The sequence below is a fragment of the Triturus cristatus genome, chromosome 12, assembly GCF_964204655.1.
Source record: "Triturus cristatus chromosome 12, aTriCri1.1, whole genome shotgun sequence".
NCBI lineage: Eukaryota > Metazoa > Chordata > Amphibia > Caudata > Salamandridae > Triturus > Triturus cristatus.
This window is the reverse complement of record NC_140595.1, coordinates 473,053,513-473,074,442: the sequence shown is the minus strand read 5'-3', so window position 1 is coordinate 473,074,442 and position 20,930 is coordinate 473,053,513. Positions and strand designations below refer to the sequence as shown.

The following is a 20,930-nucleotide window of genomic DNA, read 5'->3' as shown; positions in this document are numbered from 1 at the left end:
TGATAGCAATGTTTAGGGTAATCAGTTCTATGATATGTTTTGATTCATTTTGGGGTCGTTGGTCTTTACGTTGATCAATTCCCTCAAATATGTGAAATAGTCTCTGATTATCATTTTCTGCATTGATGCTGATACTTGATAAGTATTTAGATCATTTGTTCAGTTTCTTTAGTTTTCTCAGTTTTTTCAGTCTGGATTTTCTGGTACATTTTTCAAAGCTGTTCTCATTTTTTTTTTTCATTCGCTGTTTCGTGATTCTGTCCTGTTTTCATTTTTTCCCCTCTCAATTTCTGATTGTGCACACTCACTGTCTGTGAAATTTCAATATTTTCTTCCTGAATTATTTGTAAAGATGTTAAAACTGAACAGTTCTTTGTTGGCACTACCACTAGCAAGATTGGGCTGGGTACAATTAATGCTGATTCCTTGTTATCGTCCTTAATTATATTCTGGGTATTAGTATGGTTAGTTTCCGTTTTGTCCTGAGATAAAGTTGTAGCAGGATACTGTTGAAATTGTACTGCCATGGAAGGTTGTAGTTGCATTAAATCAAGGAAGTTGTTTATTCTCTGTAATTTTTCAAACAAGGGTTCTGTCATGTGTTTCCTGCATGGCCCATTGCAGTTTCCCCTATGTTAGCATAATTGTGCATGTTAAAGGACTCATTTTCATTTGCACACTTTACTATATAAACATACTTGCTTTGTGTCACACTTTACTTTCACACAGAACTTATGTCTTTTACTGGGATTTAATCTGACCACCCTAGATAAAGTCAAACAACAATGCCCCTTGTTATTCTATCTGGTTAGACACTACCACTTAGACACAACACGAGAATGCAGCTGTTGTTTATGAGCACACATGTCTTGTCATATAACTGAGCACAAGAGTTTAAGTAAACACTTGGGAGCGAGAGTTCTGGAACAAGATCACTGCAGTGGTTGAGATGTAGAGTGTTCATCTGTGTATGCTAAGGTACGGGGTTCGCCACTCATCCCAGAGATCTTTGATATATAATCATTTAGATTCAGAAGAAAGGGGACTGGGGTTAGGCTAATCTGTCTTATACCATGACAGGACTTTTTATAGCCTATGGTTCATTAGCCATGCTAACTCTATTTTTGATATACATTTGTTTTCGAATTGTGGCATGAATACTACATTTTAGGACAGAATAAATATTCTAAACTTCCTTATTGTCTTTTGTTTATTTCATTGTGGACGAGTGAGAGAGCGAAAGGGTGTGTCCTGTTACTCCGATCCCTGAGAGGGTCGAGAGGGTTGTGTTCTGGGTGCCAATTCACTTTCTCTGGTAAAGTTAGGAGGGCAAGTAAGGCACTATAGCTAGTCGGACTGGGCTCATAGGTACTGAGGTGGTATGGTGACTCAGTCACTACATGCCGATGTTCTATGGCCAAAGGCATAGTTCTGTACCTAAACAGAATCCCTGCAACAGTTCATTATTTAAGTGTTGCTTGGGGCACTATGATTGTTAGGTTTTTTATGTCTTTTACCATTGACGTAAGTACCATTGTTTTGCTATAGTGTTGATTAGGGTGTATCTGATAGCACCCATTGCTGTTAAATGTGGAAAAGATGGCAGCGTGTTATCTTTATAATTTTCCAGTTGTTTGCCTGCTTTTTCGTTCTGTTAATTACTGCCACCCTTATTTTGCTTCAAAATGTTATCAATCTGTAATAGAATGTCCGATCTATCAAATAAATTGTTACGTTCAAATTGAGAATGTTGGCTGGTGTCACATATTGTCTTCTCTGCCATACATTGAGTTGAATGCCTCCTTTAGTTTGTCCTGTTTCTCTGCATTCCCTATCCCTGTGATTTTGTCCAAATGTAGTGAGTTGCAATTTGCGACTTATTTCATGAATGCTAAACAGGTAGGTCGGACTGCAATCCTCTCTTATTTAGAATGTCAAAAACTGATCTGTAGATACATTGGTCAGTTTGCAAAATTCAGTACTGGTTGAAAAAAACTGGTAGCAAATTGCAACTGCTTTTTGTGAGCAGTATAATTGTAAATAAGCTGATCCAGTCACATCTCAGTTGAGGCAATAAGGCCTACGAGAGCCTTCCAGTGAAGTTGTTGAGCCAGCTAAAGATGATTCATAATGAACCTGTTAGACTCACATCTGGTAGAAAAAAATTAAGTCACACCACGATGATCTTGTATTCTTTAAGTTGATCTCCCCCCCCCCCCCACTCCCCCCTATTTCAAGAGTCTGTACAATTCAAGACATTTGTGCTTGCTCACCAGATTATTCCTCAAGCCTCTCCTGACTTTTTTTCAATAGAGTTCCCTCTCTCACAGTAGCCTGGAATGCTGATATATAATTGCCGTAGAACACCAGTTTGGGCAATCCCTTATACAATTCAGGATTTCCTTCTTCAGTTGTTAGAAATGACTGGTGGAAGTTTTGGGTATAACGCTTTCTCTGATTTGGTACCTTGAAGTCACCAGTTTAGCTGAATTATGAGTTTTCCCGCACCCTGAAGCAGCTTTTCAAATGTGAATATACATATTCATCTGTCTTTAATGTTGTTGAGATTCCAGTGTGAAGGTTCTGTAGTTGTCCTCACCTTCTTGTGGCTTGCTGAGTAAGCGTTTTTGCTGTAGTCCAGTTTTTTGTAGTTATTGCCAAATTTCTTCCAATTATCGTGCTAGTTTTGTGGAGGATGTATTTATTCGTGCAACTCTGTTGATGGGGGCCACAATGCTGTTGTTGATGGTGCTTACCATTCCCGTGACTTAGGTTTATAGCTGAATATGGAGTCCCAGATTTGGCTATGTTTCCATTAAAATAATCCCATGTTTCACTGAGAACGGTACAGTTAAATTATCTATTTTCCCTTGGTAACTAGGAAAGAGCTGTCAGTTCATTGGTGACGTTACTAAAATAATTCAACTTGGCAGATGAAGAGGAAGAAATAGTTTTCTAAAATACAGTTCCTGCTTGCTAACCCTAACATTGAAACTGTTGGGTAGTCCTGGTCTCTTTGTAAATTTCTGCCTGTCTGTCTGATGCAGGCTTTTTGTTATTATCCCTGGTTATCATTCATTGCCTCACTTTTTCCTAGATGAAATTTTCATTCTCAGCTAGGAGGTGGTTGTATGCCTCTCTCTCTTAGAACCTCTGTCTTCCTTAATTTGAGCGTAACTGTTAGAAGATGCCTTTTTGTCTGTTTTCAGAGGATGCTAAACTGTCTGTGAAGGTGGCGGTCTCCTTTTGTGGTTAGCTGTTTCTAAATGACAAAAAACGCTGGGTTGGGGAGTTTTGAGAGGTCAAGAACAGAATAGGCAAAGCCCAATTTCTTGTACCATTTTCAAAAGAGCCCATCCAAGAACGTAAGTTAGACTTTTGTACTTGAATAAAATAAAAGTGTATCTTGTAATGGAATTGAAGGTTTTATATTAGTTCCAAATGTCCATTATAAATTGTCACCTGTGAATCTTTTTTGCCTGTGAGATGTGGAGTGGTCACTAATGTTTCTCGATTGCAGGTTTTCCTGTGCAAGAGGTTACTATTGTTCTGTGTACCTTGTATCCCTTGCCTGCATTGCCACATCTGTGGGGCGATGGTTGATCTTTGATTGTGAGATGGCACAATTAATCTACTCGCCCATTGTTCCTCTGTTTCACTTCCTGCAAAGTATGCTTGCTGATGCCATTATATGCTCTTTAGATGCATGCAGTGAGCTTAAAATGTTGTTCATAAATTGCGGCCTGCATTAACCTTTCAAGGATGTCAAATTACATCACAATGAAGTGTATGCAATACAAACTTCACAGTCATTCAGTCGGCTGAAATGAATATGCATTATGGGTGTCACAAGGATTGGGGCTGTGATCTGTAATAGCATCTACTCAGTCTCCCATTGCAGGTCTCCCTCTGCATTTCCATAAATATTCTGATTTTCTAACCTTGAGTTGGAGGCAGCACCGACATTCTCAAAAAGTACCTGTGTTCTGTATTTAGGTGAACTATAGAGTTCTAATGATGCCCTTGGAATCTTTTATCTTGCTCTATCAGGAGCCAATGGGAGACAGCAAGCGAGTATATTAAGTTGAAGAGTAAAGGTCCACAATACACTTATGACCTCTCCCTCTCTTTAATCTCTGTAAATGTAACATACAAATGTAGAATTTTTAAGGGAATTCAATAATGACGTATGCATTGGTATCCTGGGCTTAAGTGAGTTCCAAAACAAAAGCGTTCAAGGATTTTCTCAAGTACGCAACATATTTCCAGCTTGTATGATTTTGAGATTCTGGACTATATTGGCAGGCATTTGTGCTATGTGTTAGTACAGAAGTATGAAGGGCTTCAATAAATAATTTTTTTTTGCATTTTGTAGGCGACAGCTGCAGGCACAGGCAAATCTGGTCTTGGATGAAAACGAGGTTTTAATGAAGCAATTTGAGGTTCAACAAGCCAAAGCTAAGGAGAGCCACAATCGTCATATACAAGAAGGTAATACGACCAAATGGTATTTTTATGATAGAATATGTCTTTTCTGGCTGTGAGATTCCTTGTAGATTATTTTTACCTTATTTTTAGTTTCTCCATAAGTGTTCTAAAATTGGAATACACAATACTGAATTTGTAATAGAATAAAGGCCAATGACCAAAGCTGTGATCAAAAGGTTGTGGCCTGCACTATTAAACCTCAGCGAGTGGAATACTAAGTCTGCATAGGCTTGATTCTACCCAGGGGTCTTTAATCACTGCCAGACCCTCCCTTCCACTTTATCTACTCTTGGAGGTACCTGCTTTCTCCCTTTGTGACTGTTTTTCCCTCTATCTTTCTCCATATTCCTGCTGTGCACATTTTTCCCTTTCTTGCTCTCTGGCAATGTCTGAAGGAGAAAAAAAGTGTCAGACCCTAAATATGAGTTCCGGTGGCCTCCACTGGCAATCACCAGCTCAAATTGAGCACTGGGAAAGGATTATATAAAAGTAACTTTAAAAACCGTGTTGTTTGTTCTTTGGAGTACATTAATAGCCCATATTTATTTCTGAATATAAACAAAGCATTATACATAACAATTTAGGATTATAAGGAAAATAGGTTGAGGGAGAAGTACAGTAAGTCAAGCAAGGCTTAAGTAGTACAGAGCAGTGAGAGGTAGCAATTCAAGTCGGGGTACTGTGGCTTCCTTGGGGATATTAAGGACAGGGAGTGACAGTGCTCTGGCATCCCACTACAGAGAGGGAGAGCCCAGGGGCTGCCCCTGCAGCTCTTCGACCTGATGTTTGTTCTGTTCGTCAGCTCCAGTAGTAGGGAGCAGCACAGCACCCAACTTGCTCTTTTTGTCTGAGCTCCTGTTAGCCTCCTTGGATTGGGTAGTTCCTCCGCAGCAATCTATGGCCCTGAAGGCCTAGCAGTCTCATGGCCACTTGTGTGCCCCTATGTGTCCAGCAGGAAATGGTTTGGAGGGGGTGTCCTCTTTTGGGGTTAGCCTCCACAAGGCCAGTCTACAAAAGTACCAGTTGTCCCTTTTCCTCCACAACATCCAACAAATCCACCCTCTATCGTCCACCAGCCCGAGTAGGGAGTACAACTGGCCCTGGGGACAATGATCCAGAGTCCAAAGTGTCCCTTCACTCAAGGTGCCTGTACTTCCTTGTGTTAAGCAGTCCCAGTGCTTTTCAGAGTTCTTCCGTTATGTTAGTAAGTCTGATGTAATTAGCCCATGCAGATTTCTCCCCTGGTTCTCTTTCTTTCCCAGGAGCGAGCTAATCTTCCTCAAATGGGCCATTGTCTCTGGGAGTCCTTAATCCGCCTGCGATTCTGCAAAGTAATTTACTTAGCCCAACAGGGTAGTTCAAAGCCTGAATTTCATTAAGGACTGACTCGAGAAAATATTTCAACACTCCGAGTATATGAAGAATGGCACATATGGTCAAATTAATATTATATTGGCATTTGGGACTTTAATAAATCTAAAAAAAGAAACTTAAATCTTTTCTGTTGCGTGAGCCAATGTGGTGCTGCTTTCATATAAAATGTAAATACAGTAAAGCACAGAAAAATACGAATCTCGCAATAAGAACACTGTATTAAAAAACTCTTGAGAAAAAATAACATTTACCAGGTCCGCGGGCACTGAACAGGTAAAAAGCCATGTGATTGCCTCTGAACAGATCCTAATCTCATGCTGTAGGAACATTGGCCTTAAGAGGGTCCTACGTTGTTGTAGTAAAATGGGGTAGCAACATACAAGGTGTGAGAGGGACTCTGCTCTGTATTTGCACAGCCTGCATTTGATCACCTGCTGTAAGCATTTCCATCTATGGTTAAGTTCCTTGATTGGAAGTTTTACTATCCTAGTCTTTTAGGCATTTTTTTCTCTGTTCGCTCTTAAGATATGGCTGCGTGATGTTTACTTCATAGGAAGAAGTCGGGCCAGGTATTTCTCTCTTTTCCTTCGGTCTCGCTATGTCTTCTTCCCTTGAGAGCTGACAAACTTGTTTATTTAGAGCTTTCTTTGCAGACAAGTGACTCACTTCCTCTGACGACCAATTGACTATTGCTAGGTTCAGTTTGACCACTGCCACTTGTATGTTGCTGTTCTATGGATTCGACCCCCCTTCAAAAATTGCTTTAAGTATTTCTTTTAGTGATTCTGTGCGCGCTTTGAGTGTCTGGGGGTAGTATTTCAGGAGGGTGCTCATGCATTCATACTTTTGTTGTACCAATCCGAACTCCAACCTGGTCAGACGGTTGCTTATTTACTTTGGCAACTTAAAGATGCATTTGTAACACTGGCACTGCGCTTTTTCCAGTACGGATTCCATCTGCACTGGGATAGCTTGCTGAGCGCATCCTGCAACCGCTAAAAATGTAGATTTTATCTTTGCTGATTGGTATCATCATGGACTGCATAATTTCTTCTGTAATTACCCAGAGCGTACATGGTCGCTTGGGTTTTGACTTTCATCTTTGCCTGGTGTGTCACATAACCTCTCCCCTATATAATGGCAGATTTTTACTGTTCTTATCATCCGGTTTCCCAGCCTCCATCTAAGGAAAGTTTTTCGTACGTGTTTCCCAAAGAATAGCTCCTTTGTCTTACTTGCATTAGCTACTAGCTCATTGGCCTCATTATATAAGTTTAGGGCATCCAGGCTTCTTTGTAAACCTACTCTGATGTGCTCAAAAATCACCATGTCGTCCGCGTACTGGAGTAGGTGCAATCTGTGAGCCCCTATTTTTGGAGTAACCAATGTTGAATCTTGAAGGGCCTTGTCTAGGCCTGCTTGATAAAGGTTAAAGAGCATCTGGCTAGGACGCATCACTGTTTCAGGCCCCGATCCGTATACATCCTTCTGGAGATTGTTTCCCCAGTCAGATTTATCCTCACCCAGGTGTTACTATATAGTGAGATGGTAGCTATTAGAAGGTTATCTGGGATGTTCCAGCTCTTCAGTTTTTTACATGGCTTGCTTCTAGAGGCACAATCAAATGCCGCTGAATAATTCACAAAGCAGGCGAACACTGGCAAGTTGTTTCTGATGTTTGCCTGCTGGGCCAAGTATGATAATGCTACTATGTTATTAATCATTGAGCAACCCTATCAAGTGAAGCACTATAAACTCACAGTGAATCACTACAGTCTCACAATAAAGCACTATGACTCACACTATAAATAAAACAAAATGTGTATTTCTGTTGGGATGCTTAATTTAATAATAATACTTGCACAGGCTCCAACCAATGTATTAAAGCCTTATCCATGACAAGCTACCTGTGTGCAAATACGGGCGGAGTTAGACCATAGTCCCACACCCTCAGTCCACACACAGGGTGCACATGTAGTCTTATGTAGCCCCACCTGTGGCTGAGGCAGGCCTATCCTCACACTGCTCTCAAAGAAGAGCTTTTCGACATCGTTGCTCCTGGTTCTTGAAATCCAGTCAGGCACCAAGTCAGGGACAATGTGTATTCAGCTGCCCCCAAAGGAAAGGTCTCATTTGGCCTTCACTGACTCTAAGACTCGATCTCTGACACCATCATCAGAGATTTTGAATATTTATGCTGAACTTTTACATAATTCTAATAGGTTGCACAAGGGATCTCTTGATCCTGTAATATCTTTGGGCATCAAAAGGAACATCTTTCACATCGAAATAAAGCAGTTATGAGAATTATTAGGTTATGAACTATTAAGGATATGTGCTTTCCACTTTCGTTGGCAAATTCTGGACAGGCAGCTGGCACCATTTTTCTCCATTTTCAAATGTTCTGTCCTGGCTGCCAATGCTGCATCAGGGTATTCATATTTTCAATCATGGAACCAATCCAGCAGTACTATATATGGGCACGGTCATCCATCTCTTTCTTGTTCCCCATGCTGGGTATTTTTCCTTGAGTGGCAACACTCTTTTTTTTTTTTTTTATGCAATTTTTTGAGGTTACATTTACAAAGGTGTGAATTCTAGGTCTCCAACACCTACAGTTCAATGTAAATTTCCCAACAGGGTGACCATAATCCCATGAAACATTTGCCCTAACATCCCCCACCAACCCAGAGTCCTCAGGATCTTCCTATCTCCTTATAGTGCTTTGAGTTTTGGCTTGTTGCCCACATAAATGTGTTGCCTTTCTCAGTTCCCTCTACCCACCCCCCTCTGTTGCCTTCACTAGCATTTCATCATGCCTCAGCCGTCTCATATCTTCCCAAAGTTCCGAGGGCATTCTCTGCCCTCATATACCAGTGTTTCCTGGACTCGTCACTGCTGCATTTCCTTTACCCAGTCTTACACCCTTGGCCTATCTGTGCTTCTCCATCTCTTCACAATTTCTCTTTTGACCGTAAGTGTCCTAGGGTGACCAAGCATTTCTGGTAAGTTAAGTCAAGTCATAGCCCCTCCACACTCCCAGTAACACCAGAGTAGCCTGCACTTCTATCAGTGTACCCATTGCAGCTTAAAATCTAGTCTGCACCCCTGTCCAAAACATTCCTAGTGCAGGGCAGTCCCATAGTATGTGGAGAAAGGATCCCTGTTGGCCACCACCTTCTCATGGGCACCTATAATCCGTTACCCTTCCTATATTGTGCAATAGCATTCTAGTGTAGTATATTCTGAGCAATATTTTAATTTGGACAAGATGAAAACGCGCCTGTATCACCACCTCTCATTGGAACTGTAGGGCTTCCCTCCAGTCATAGTCATTTAGTTCTCCTACATCCAACGGCCAGCATGCTCGAAGTTTCCTCACTTCTTCCTGAGTGCCACCACTCTTACATTCACTTTGTCAAGTTTGTCTTTGATCTCTGGGATGGCGCTCTCAATTCAAGTTTGGGCTTCCAACACAGGATCGTTTATAGGCAACAGTGGTTTAATAGCTCCCTACTTCAATTCCTTTTGTTTGGTCTTTTGGGTCTGAGGGGTGAAAGTGTCTGCATTATCATTCTTTTAAAGTTTCCTCCATCACATCTGTAATTGGTCCAAATCATGTGTGGTCTTATTTGCAATAATTCACTATTCCAATGGGGTTCCTGTGCCTAAAATGTCCACCAACGTGGGTTTGGGAGCAACACACTGGATCAAAATTCCAATCCAAAGTTACTACAGATCCCTTGACACCCTCTCCACCCGTTCCCCACCAAGATGACTGTTGAATGAATGTGAGAGCATAGGAATAGTAACTTTTCAGTGTCAACAATCCCCAAGCATGGTCTCCTCCAAGTTCCACTAGAATCTCTGACAGCCAGACACACAGTCCTGCCCACTGGCCTCCGGTCAAAGTATGGAACGGGAGCATGCTCAAGCACAAAGCTGGTGGCACACCCAGTACACTATAAAAGGGGTAGATGAGTTACCATCTCAACTGAACACGTCTCACAATGTATGTAAGGCTCCAACCACAGCATGATGGTCCACCTCTCTGCGATCCACATCCTTCAGTCCACCACCCTTTTCTCTCTCCTTATTTCGCATTTATCTTTGAGGGTGGAGCACCTGTACAACTGTGCCATCCTGCCAAGTAGTTAGTAGTCAATCAAGGATTTATAATGCTTAGCAAATCACACCTGAGGATCTCAAGGAAACCCATCTCAGTTTGTTTAAGCCGAGGTCCCCCCTTTGAAACAATTTGACTTGGGACAGGCCACCATCTCTTTTCTATAAACATATTACTCTGGTAGTTCCTGTCCAAGGGAAGTTTAAAGACCAGCAAGTATTGGTTCCCCAAACAATTAATAATAACCACTGAAAAACCCTTGATGCTTGTGGGGGAATCCCTTTGTTAGGACAAAATCCCTCACCCACAGTAGGTGGCATGCTTCATCATCGGGATTCGCCTCGTGACGGGAAAACCAAAGTTACCAAGACTCTACTCCTCACACCAGACTTAACATGGACAATACAATACCACACAAACTGTAACTCTACACGTGATCTACATGATCACTTGCCTGCCACCTGAAATACATTGGGCTGGCCTGCCTGAAGATCAAGCAGCGAATCTGTGAGCACAGGAGCAATATCAAGTGTGAAAGAGCCACAACGAAGATGAGCAACCATTTTATTGAATTCAACCACACCGTTGATTAACTAAACTGGGTAGTCCTTGAGACACTAGCAGTGAAAAATCATAACGCCGAGCTGACTCTCTTTAAAAAACAGCAACGATGGGTGTATCGCCTCCAAACCCATGTAAGAGGGTTGAATGATAATATTCCCTGGCACACTCTGTCTCAGTAATTGGTGGTCATATATTAGCAGCAAGTAGACGGCCTCAGATAAGATTGAGTGACAAAAACACTCCAACGACCTTTTCAACCTCAGTAGCACTCCCCGACACCCCCAGACCCTAAGCTTAACTCAAGGAACAGACGTTTACCGATCAAAGGCACAGAACATCAATTTACATAGTAAAGATATGATATTGTTATGAACCACCAGCAAGTCTCCAGATCACGCCTGAGGTTCCTTGCACGATTACATCCTATGCGGGAAAAGAGCACAAAACTCGCATGGCGACAATCAGTCATACTGGGAGTTAAATCCAGACACAGTGTAAAAGATGGAGACGAGTACAATGGAACCAACACTGTACACTCCACTGTTCCTTTATTACATACACAGAATAATTAACAAATTTGTTCTCTTCTCGTACACATTTAAACTAATTTATGTTCGACAAATTAACAAATAGGGCCAAAAAAAATTTCTATGCCCTTCGTTTGCTCATTTCACTATGCTCTTGCTCTCCCCTGAAAACACATGCTGATCAAACATTAAATGTGCTCTCTTTATTATGCATATCTAAAAACTCTGAAAATAGATCAAAGATGCTAGCTACGGGCCCGCGTCACCGGGGCACAGTAGACTGTGCGAGCACGTCAGGTACTCACAACGCGCATCGGAACGGCTATATCCGTCGGCGTTTACTTTTCAGAGCCTAACTTGTTTGCTCCACATCTGTTCTTTCCCAAGCAGGTTAACTGAGCCCGCCGGTCCCTCGAGGAAGCCCGACTTGGGGATCATAAGGTAATCGCGAGCTATGTGCTTACTCGCGCGCACAGGCTGAGTTCATAATAGCACCGATTACCACTGAGCCTCACTTGAGCGACTATTCCAGCAGAGCGCTAACCTAAAACCCTCCTGTAGTGATCTTAAACTGATTGTCCATATTTTGCGAAAGCCCTGAGTATTCCCTGGTTCAGGAAGTGAATAATGTAAATTCGCCCATTGACATGTGGCCACCTTTGCTCCATACATAATGCGCATACAACTCTAAATTTTTTTGTGCGCTCAATCACATGCACTAACACCACCGCGTAATGACGATAAATATCGCACAATGCGGGACTTGTTCACATTTTTTCAGAAGATCCTAGTAATTACGCTGACCACAGTGCAAACCGTCTGATAATAACCAGCCCGTTCTTTTCGAGGCTGACGTTTGGCTGTCTCTTTTCATTACTTTCACTTGGTCAGCAACACGTATACAATGTACCTACTTCACCTAACAAACGACCAAACCAAATCATGTATAAAAATTACACTGATTTTATGAGGGGGCACCGTACTCCTCTAGCTACCTGAACACTGAGCCTTCACAATATTTTAACAAACACCGTAACAGTAGCTGCCCGCAGCACCACATTATATCTGTACTTGTATTTAACCTTGCTAAGTGTCATAGGTGTTCCTCCCTATTTGAGAACTTCTAACTAGCAAATTGTTTTTTGCATCACCATTACATATTCGAGATTTTGGTTATCACTATTGTGCATAATGAAGATAATGTGTTACCATAGTCTTTTTCTTATCAGTTATAGGTACTTTTGACCAATAACAACTAATGAAGAAGGATAAGTGACTGACCTACCCATAAAAGGCTGCTGAACTAGCACCTTAACTTTTGCACAGGTCCTGAAGAAAGCCCCCCGACCTGGCTGGGTGTAAGAAGGGCTGAAACATGTCGACCACTCACATGGACAAATAGGTGCTATAGATTAGTAACATGTCTATATGTGCACCACCCGGTCTTTATTATGCCCAATCTCTAACTGAATAAAGTCTTTTGAGTATAGCGATGTAGGCATTTTTAACTCTCCTCACTCAACTACATTTTGATTACTGATCACTACTGTAATCAAGATATACCGCTTGACCGCCCCTGTACGTGAATGAGGGATTTTTAGATGGTTACCATACCTGCCCCTGGTTGTAATACAGGTACAAGTGATCCATTTACTTTGAATAGTGATTCAACAACCAACCAACGCACACCACGACCGCACAACCACCCCCCACCACCACCCTCCACGCCTGGACTTCGATCAACACCGAAGACACCATCCGCACGATGAACTCCATCCACTCCGGATCCCCGACCGACCCCTGCCCTCACCACGTCTTCAACAAGGCCGACGCTGTCATCGCACCCCACCTGCGAGACATCATCAACACATCCTTCGACACCGCCACCTTCCCTGAGAGCTGGAAGCACGCCGAACTCAGCGCTCTACTCAAGAAACCCACAGCGGACCCCCCGAACTCAAGAATTACCGCCCCATCTCGCTCCTCCCGTTTCCAGCCAAAGTCATCGAGAAGACCGTCAACAAGCAGCTGGCCGCCTTCCTTGAGACAAATGGATCCCTCGACCCCACACAGTCTGGCTTCCGAGCCAACCACAGCACCGAGACCGCCCTCATCGCCGCCACCGATGACATCCGAGCCCTGATGGACAACGGAGAAACAGCGGCCCTCATCCTCCTAGACCTCTCCGCGGCATTCGACACTGTCTGCCACCGCACCCTAGTACAGCGCCTCAGCAACGTCGGAATCCAGGAGAAGGCTCTGGAATGGATCATCTCCTTCCTCGACGGAAGAACGCAGAGAGTTCGCCTACCACCGTACAAGTCAGAGGCCACCGAAGTCATCTGCGGCGTCCCTCAAGGATCCTCGCTGAGCCCCACCCTCTTCAACGTCTACATGAGCCCCCTCGCGGCCATCGCACGCCAACACAACCTCAGCATAATCTCCTACGCCGACGACACCCAGCTGATCCTCTCCCTGACCAACGACCCCGCCGCCGCCAGAGCCAACCTGCACGAAGGGATGAAAGAGGTAGCCGAGTGGATGACGACCAGCCGCCTGAAACTGAACTCAGACAAGACGGAGGTCCTCATCCTGGGCTCTTCACCCTCCGCCTGGGACGACTCCTGGTGGCCTCCCGCCCTGGGCACCGCACCCGAACCGACAGACCACGCACGCAACCTGGGCTTCATCCTGGACTCCTCCCTCTCCATGACCAGGCAAGTCAACAACGTCTCCTCGGCATGCTTCAACATCCTACGTATGCTACGGAAGATCTTCTGGTGGATCCCCACCGAGACCAGGAAGACCGTCACCCAGGCCCTCGTCACCAGTCGACTGGACTACGGCAACGCCCTCTACGCCGGTACCACCGCCAAGCTCCAGAAGAGACTCCATCGGATCCAGAACGCCTCAGCCAGACTCATCCTCGACATCCCACGAACCAGCCACATCTCCGGACATCTGAGAGACCTGCATTGGCTCCCCGTCAACAAAAGAATCACCTTCCGCCTCCTCACCCACGCACACAAAGCCCTACACGACCAAGGCCCGAGCTACCTCAACAACCGAATCAACTTCTACGCTCCCAAACGCCACCTCCGATCAGCCAACCACGCCCTCGCTGCCGTCCCCCGCATCCGAAGAGCGACGACAGGAGGAAGGTCCTTCTCCTACCTGGCCGCCAAGACCTGGAACTCCCTCCCGACCGACCTGCGCCTGACCCAAGACCACCTCTCCTTCAGGAAGAAGCTGAAAACCTGGCTGTTCGAGCAGTAGCGGCACCCCCCCCTCCCCCCCCAGCGCCTTGAGACCCTACGGGTGAGTAGTGCGCTATATAAATGTCTTGATTGATTGATTGATTGATTCTTTATGTGATATACCAATAAATGGTTATATTGTTCAAAGAGTCCATAGATTCCCCCTACAGGGCTCAATGTAAACCCAAAGTGCTCTATTTGCAGCAGTGTGGGTGAGCAGCCTTAGGCCTAACACAGAGGAGTGTCAGACATCTGTTATACCCACAGTGACTAATAAATAACTCACAACTCAAAAAGGAGATCCACACCAATTTTATAAAAATAAGCTTCTTTCTAGATTTATTTTAAGACCAAGATGTACGTTCAAAGGTAAGTATGTTTTTCAATAAAAATAGTGTTCACTTTTAAAATTAGAAAGTGCAATTTTTCAGTTCAGTAATGTTAACCTATGGGAGGGAAACAAAAATGCAGTTTTAAAGGTTAGTACACCACTTACAAATCCAGTCTTTGGGGTCTGTGGTCAACACCAGACAAGGTTCAAGTTAGTTCCAAACAAAGACTGTACCACCAGTGGCACAGGGGCGGCCAGGTGCAGAGGTCAAATTTGGGTGCCCAATGTTAACCGATGGAGACTGGGGGTAATCGAAGATGTGCTTCTCATGTGTAAGTAAAGCAGTGTCATGGATCAGTCTCTGGGGGTTAGGGTAAGCACAGGAGGGCCACCAGGCAGCACCAAACTTACACCCTCAGTGGCACTGGGGCGGCCGGGTGCAAAGTGCCAACACAGCGTTGGGCGCCTAGTGCAAATCAATAGGGGAGATCAGTTTTGGGACAGGCTACAGGCTCTGGCCAGGAGGTTGGACAAAAAAAAAAACACAGCTGCTCAGGTAAGTTCTGATTCTAGGGGGCTTAGGGACACCGTTGGTCTAGCTCCCCAAGGCCCAGAGGCTTCGGGTGCAGGGGTGTCCTTTTGCGTTGGAAACAGCTTACTGGGTAGGTCACAATTGTGGGGGGTTGTCACACAGAGGCTGCAGGCATCAACCTGGAGCCCGGCAAGGGTCAACCCATTATGAACTCTTGTTCAAAATCGCTAGGGAACCTTCGCAGGACCAGTGGGCCACTTGGACTCGGGCCGTGGGCGTCGGATGCAGAAGTGGGCCCGGTAGGCGGTTTCGCAGTTCCTCAGGGCAGAGTTCTTGTTCTTTGAAGTTGGTTTCTTCTGGAGAATGATGGATTTACCCAGACTTGACTGGGGGTGAATGTTTTGATTTGTTCTGCATTCCGTCCATCAATAGATCTTTTTGTATTTGTCACCCCGAGTGGGACGGGCATGCTCAGACGTGAGTCCCGTCCTCTCCGTGCCACTGGAATCAGGCTATCCTGGCTGAAGAGGGGTGAAACCCCGAAACCGGTCCTAGGATGCTTGTTTCCGGTCCAGGGAGGACCTGGCTTGGCAGTTCGGGCTGGACTGTTCCCATGAGGCACAGGGTCAAGACTGATTTGCATATGGCCAGGTCTAAACTGGGGTGGCATGGTGAGCAAAAGAATGATGGATTTAACCCAGATCTCTTGACTGGGGGTGAATGTTTTGATTTGTTCTGCATTCCGTCCATCAATAGTTCTTTTTACACAGAGGCTGCAGGCATTAACCTGGAGCCCGGCAAGGGTCAACCCATTATGAACTCTTGTTCAAAATCGCTAGGGAACCTTCGCAGGACCAGTGGGCCACTTGGACTCGGGCCGTGGGCGTCGGATGCAGAAGTGGGCCCGGTAGGCGGTTTCGCAGTTCCTCAGGGCAGAGTTCTTGTTCTTTGAAGTTGGTTTCTTCTGGAGAAGTCCGCTGTCCATGAAAGATTATGATATTTATTAAAGGCAGGCAGTCCTCCCAGGGCTTTGGAGGAGGCTGGGCCTGCAGGATGAGTTGACTTTTATAGCAAGGGCGAAAGGAAGGAGACAGGCCGGCAGGTTTGGCACCAAGTCAGTCACTGGTCCTTCTTCTTTCGTACTGTTGTGGCTCTTTGGTGTCTGGGCTTCATAGGTTGTCAGGAATCTGATTTCAGGGTCTGGGGTTGCCCTCTAAATGCTAGATTTAGGAATGTTACAGGGGAGTGACAGGTGGTGACCAATGGGTTCCTTACCTGGGGTGTCTACACCATATAAAAATGCCACCCTCCTGTGTGAGGGGACATAGTCCTAGCCCTGATTGGATAAGTCTCACCACCTTCAAGATGGTGGGCACTGAAAAATGTGCTTCACTTCGCCTCCAGCACATGAAGGATGGAGTTGACGAAGGGGGGCACACCTCCTATTCTCACTTAGTTTTCCCACTTGTTCTTCCACCAAAAGTGTAGTTTTAACTGAGGGCTGGCCAGTGCTGCTAGCAGCAGAGGCTTGGGCCGCATTACAAAGGAGGCAAGGTCTTTGAAACTTCCCTCTCGAACACTGTGCCTGCCTAGGGGAGTAGGTGTGACACCTCCGCCCAGGATGGGCTTTGTTTCTGATGGATACATCTGCCTGTGGATTCCTCACCCTTTGAATGACCCCTGTGCCAGAATTAAACGGAAACTTTTCCATAGCACTCCCACGTCAACGAGGACAACAAAATAGTATGGCTCCGCGCGCGCGACTCCGTATGACATCACCTGAGCCATAAGAAGACCTTGTCAGCGTGCTGACGTCAGTTCACTTTTTTTCCATGCCGTCAACACGCAACGGTTTTTCTGGGACTCTCCATTTTCTTTGAATATTACTTTGTTATAGTTACCCGTGTCTGTGTAGCAGTGCTATGGCGGCACAAAAGAAGTCCAGGTTCAAGCCCTGTAGGTTCGTGTGGGGATCATATGTCCATCACAGACCCCCACGGAGATTACCTTTGTATTTTGTTTGTTTAAATCTTTTTTATTAACATTTTGCACATTATTAATAAAACATATAGTCAGAGCAACGCTCATGCATCAAGTTGAAGAAGAAAGAAAAGTGATTGCCAGTAGCATGATGCACAATACCACCCAGAAGCAACAGGAAAAACAGAGATGTAAATTATGGCGAGTACTTCAAACCATGAGTCAATATCCCTAGGGAGGGCGGAGCAGTGCTGGTGAGTCACAACACCGGGTGGCATGTAAATGATTCAGCTAGTATAGTGCAGTTCGAACCCAACTGGGGACATAGTGCACAAAAAAATGAGGACAATATTATAAGTCAAGGAAGGGAAAGGGGAGTCACTCAAGAACTGCTGCCGCATCTAGTGTAGCTGGGGGGGCCAAAGCTGCCAGGACCTGGTGACACTGAGGCTCTGAAACAGATGGGCTAAGTCAGCTCAGTTGTCAGTACTACTCTACACTCCCGCCGACGGGGGATGTACCCTGAGTAACGGCCCCAGGTAACGTATTCGGGTCCCCTGTGTTAGTGACCATTCCCTGGAGCTTGGAAACCATTGTGTCCCACTGAGGCGCTAGGGGGAATTTACAAACCTCAAGTAGGTCCTCTCTACGTAGTGCCACACCCTCCACCTTAGCCCAGTTATGCAGGGATCGGTGCCAGGCAAGCGGGTGGGGTGACAGAGGGATTTCCATTGCTTGGTGATCAAGCGTTTGGCCGTTATTACATGGTCTAGAAATCGTATGGTAGCTCTATATTTTTAGTTTCTGCTAAAGAGGTGCAACACATGGGCCTCCCAATTAGGAGGAATGGCTTGGGAGGTGCAAGTTGTTAGGGTGACTGTCACATTTTCCAATAGTCAGTCAAGACCGGACAACACCAAAGCATATGGAGAATGTCGGCATCTAACTGCCGGCAGCGGGGACAAGCCGCATCTGTGCGGAGGAAGTACCTGTTGATTTGAGCTGGAGTAATGTAAGCCTGATGTAGTACAAAGAATAGAATTTGTTTGAACCGTTGGTTACGGGGAACGTAGGTTGGGCTGCCACGGACGACCGTCCACTCTCTATCTGTAAACGCCCTCCCCAGGGCCCCCTCCAAATGAATTTGAAGCCGAGTGAGGTCCTCCTCCGTGTGTTGCTGGAGAGAAGATGCAAACCAGCGCGTGAGGTGTTCTCCTGTCCCCATCACGTGAAGGTATTGCAAAGTGTGGTGCGTGGGAGGTTCCTGAGTGAGTGTACCCCATTTAGAGGCTAACGAGGCTATGATTGTTCTATGTAGTAGAAACTGCCCAGGGCGCAGGTTATCTTCCGCTATGAGTTCCTGGTATGGGATAAGAGTGCCGTCTTGAAAAAGTTCTCCCATTTCCTGTATCCCCTCCGAGGCCCAGTTATGCAACTAGGTTATCGTCGTGTAGGTGTCCCCTCATGGAGTTCCCAGCAGTGGGCTAGCGGGTGCATACGGAATGGTGGTTCTAGTGAGAAAAAGACACCTATGGAAGCACTTGTATGCTACATTGACTAGAAGAGTATCGGGGGTGTCTGGACTTGGAGCAAGGTTGAAAAATTTGTAAAACGCTTCTCTGCATCAAGGGAGGCTGTAAAGAAGCAGCGTCTGGCAAGACGAAGATTACCTTTGTTGTCTGTCATTGGATCACGACGTCGAAGGATGTTCATCTTGTCAGAGGATGAATCCGAAGGCACTTAAAGAGCGAGAGGCGAAGCTGTTCATGACCAGGGCGAGAAAGGAGAAGAGGGGCAGTAAAAGATCCAAGTCGAAGTCGATGACCCCGTACACCTTGAGGTCATCGAAGAAGCACAAAAAGAAGCGTTGTCATGGATCCCGTCATCGGTCTTCGAGGTCGGCTTCTCCTGTTCAGCGGTGTCATGGTAAAGACGGCATCTCGCCTTCCTCTTCTCCGCAGGCGACTCCGGTCCATTCTCCGGCGCCAAGGGATTCGCCGGCGCCCAGGGAGTCGTCGCCTGCTCCTCCGGCTTCACCTGCCCTGGCTCTGGTGTCCCCGGCACCGCAGCTCGCCACATGGCCTCGGTTGGATCCAGACCAGGCAGTTCGGATCCTTATCTACCCTTTCCGGGTCCGGGTGCGGATCCGATGCATTTTCTATTCCGATGTTTGGCATGTTTGCCAAAGCGGTTAACCCATCCGGTGCACTGGCTGGCCCTATGGGCCCCTTTGCTTTCAATTTGGGCATCCCCCAGCCATATGCCCAGACACCTTCGTGCCCTTTATGCTCATGGCACCTTTATGGCATCCCCCGGCACTGATATTCTCGACGCTGGTTCCACAGTCTCCGGCGCCATCTGGTTTTGGGCCACTGCCTTCCCGGCTTCGAGCAGCGCCACTGACTGCCACTGAGGGACCACCTTCTATGCCAGAGCCGTTGTTACCGGCACTGTAGCTGGCGCAGCCGAAGCTGATCCCTTAAGATGCGCTCCAGAAGGGAGACCCAGAGGCTGCTGGAAGAAGAGAAATACCAGGAACAGCAGGATCAAGCAGAAGAAGAGGGAAGTCTTGACTCTGTAGATGACTTTGAAGGCCTTCAGGAGGCCAGTTGCTTGGACACTTTCCCTGAGTGGGAGCTTTCATCCCCAAAGACAATGCTTTCTCAGGATTTGGCTCCATATCATACTGTAATTAGAAAGGAAGCTGACCTGTTGGATCTGCAATTGCCTACAGCTGAGGTCAGGTCTAATATATTGACTGAATCTTGCACTCTCCTTCAGTGGTTAAGCCTTTACTACCATTCAATGAGGCTTTAACTGAACCAATTCTGGAAGTTTGACAGAAGCCTATGTCTGCTCTGGCAGTTTCAAGAACAGTGGCAATGTGCTATAAGCCCACTCCGGGGGATCCAGCTTTTCTAACCTCCCACTCTTCACCAGAGAGCTTGGTGGTTCAAGCTTCATGTTCTTCCAAACAGTCGGCAGGATCCTTCCCCACCACCCTGGGGGATAGGGACTCAAAAAAGCTTGAACAATTAGCCAAAAAGATTTTCTTCTCGCCAAGTATGGCCTTAAAATCAACAGACGCTACATCCTTGTTGGCAAGATATATTCATGCTTTGATTGACTCAGCCAAAGAGGTGGCGCCTAAACTGCCTGATGATGTACAAGGTCATTTATTGGAGTGTTGGTTGATACACAAGCTGCAAACTGTCAGGTGATTCAGACGGGCCTGGATACGACGGACTCAGTTGCCAGGGTGATGGGCTCCTCGGTAGCTATCAGGAGGCACGCCTGGTTGAGATCTTCCGGATTTTCTCTAGATGTGCAGACCACTCTGCTTGATCTGCCTTTTGATGGCTCCAGGCTCTTTGGGACAAAAGCAGATTTTGCACTACAATGCTTCAAGGATAGCAGGACCACTGCGATGTCCTTAGGCCGCAGTCCCAACCTAGGTGCTATGGATATATATAGAAGATTTCATGGGTTTGGAAAGGCGGCTCCCTTTCGAGGACGTCAGCAGCAACCGCAGCAGCAGAACCCACTGTACAAGTCTTACAGAGGCAAGGGAATAGGCCGTCTGTGGGGGGCCTCCTGGCAACAGTCCTCCTCCTCCTCCACCTCTCCTGTTCCCCCCCACTGGTTCTACAAGGAAGCAGCTCTTGATCTCCCATCTTGGAGCATGTTGGTTCCGTAGCAGGTCAGGTGTCCCATTTTCAACAAAATGAGAAATCTGTTACATCAGATCTTT

General features: G+C 45.8%; 1 protein-coding gene across 1 annotated transcript in view; it reads left to right on the top strand.

Annotated features, from left to right (window-relative positions):
* The window catches only part of CEP89 (centrosomal protein 89), a 1,352,699-nt gene that overhangs the window by 631,790 nt on the left and 699,979 nt on the right, over positions 1–20,930 (top strand). The window contains exon 13 of the mRNA XM_085638793.1: positions 4,376–4,491. Coding sequence (XP_085494919.1) covers positions 4,376–4,491 — 116 coding nt within the window. The remainder of the gene's footprint in view (positions 1–4,375; positions 4,492–20,930) is intronic.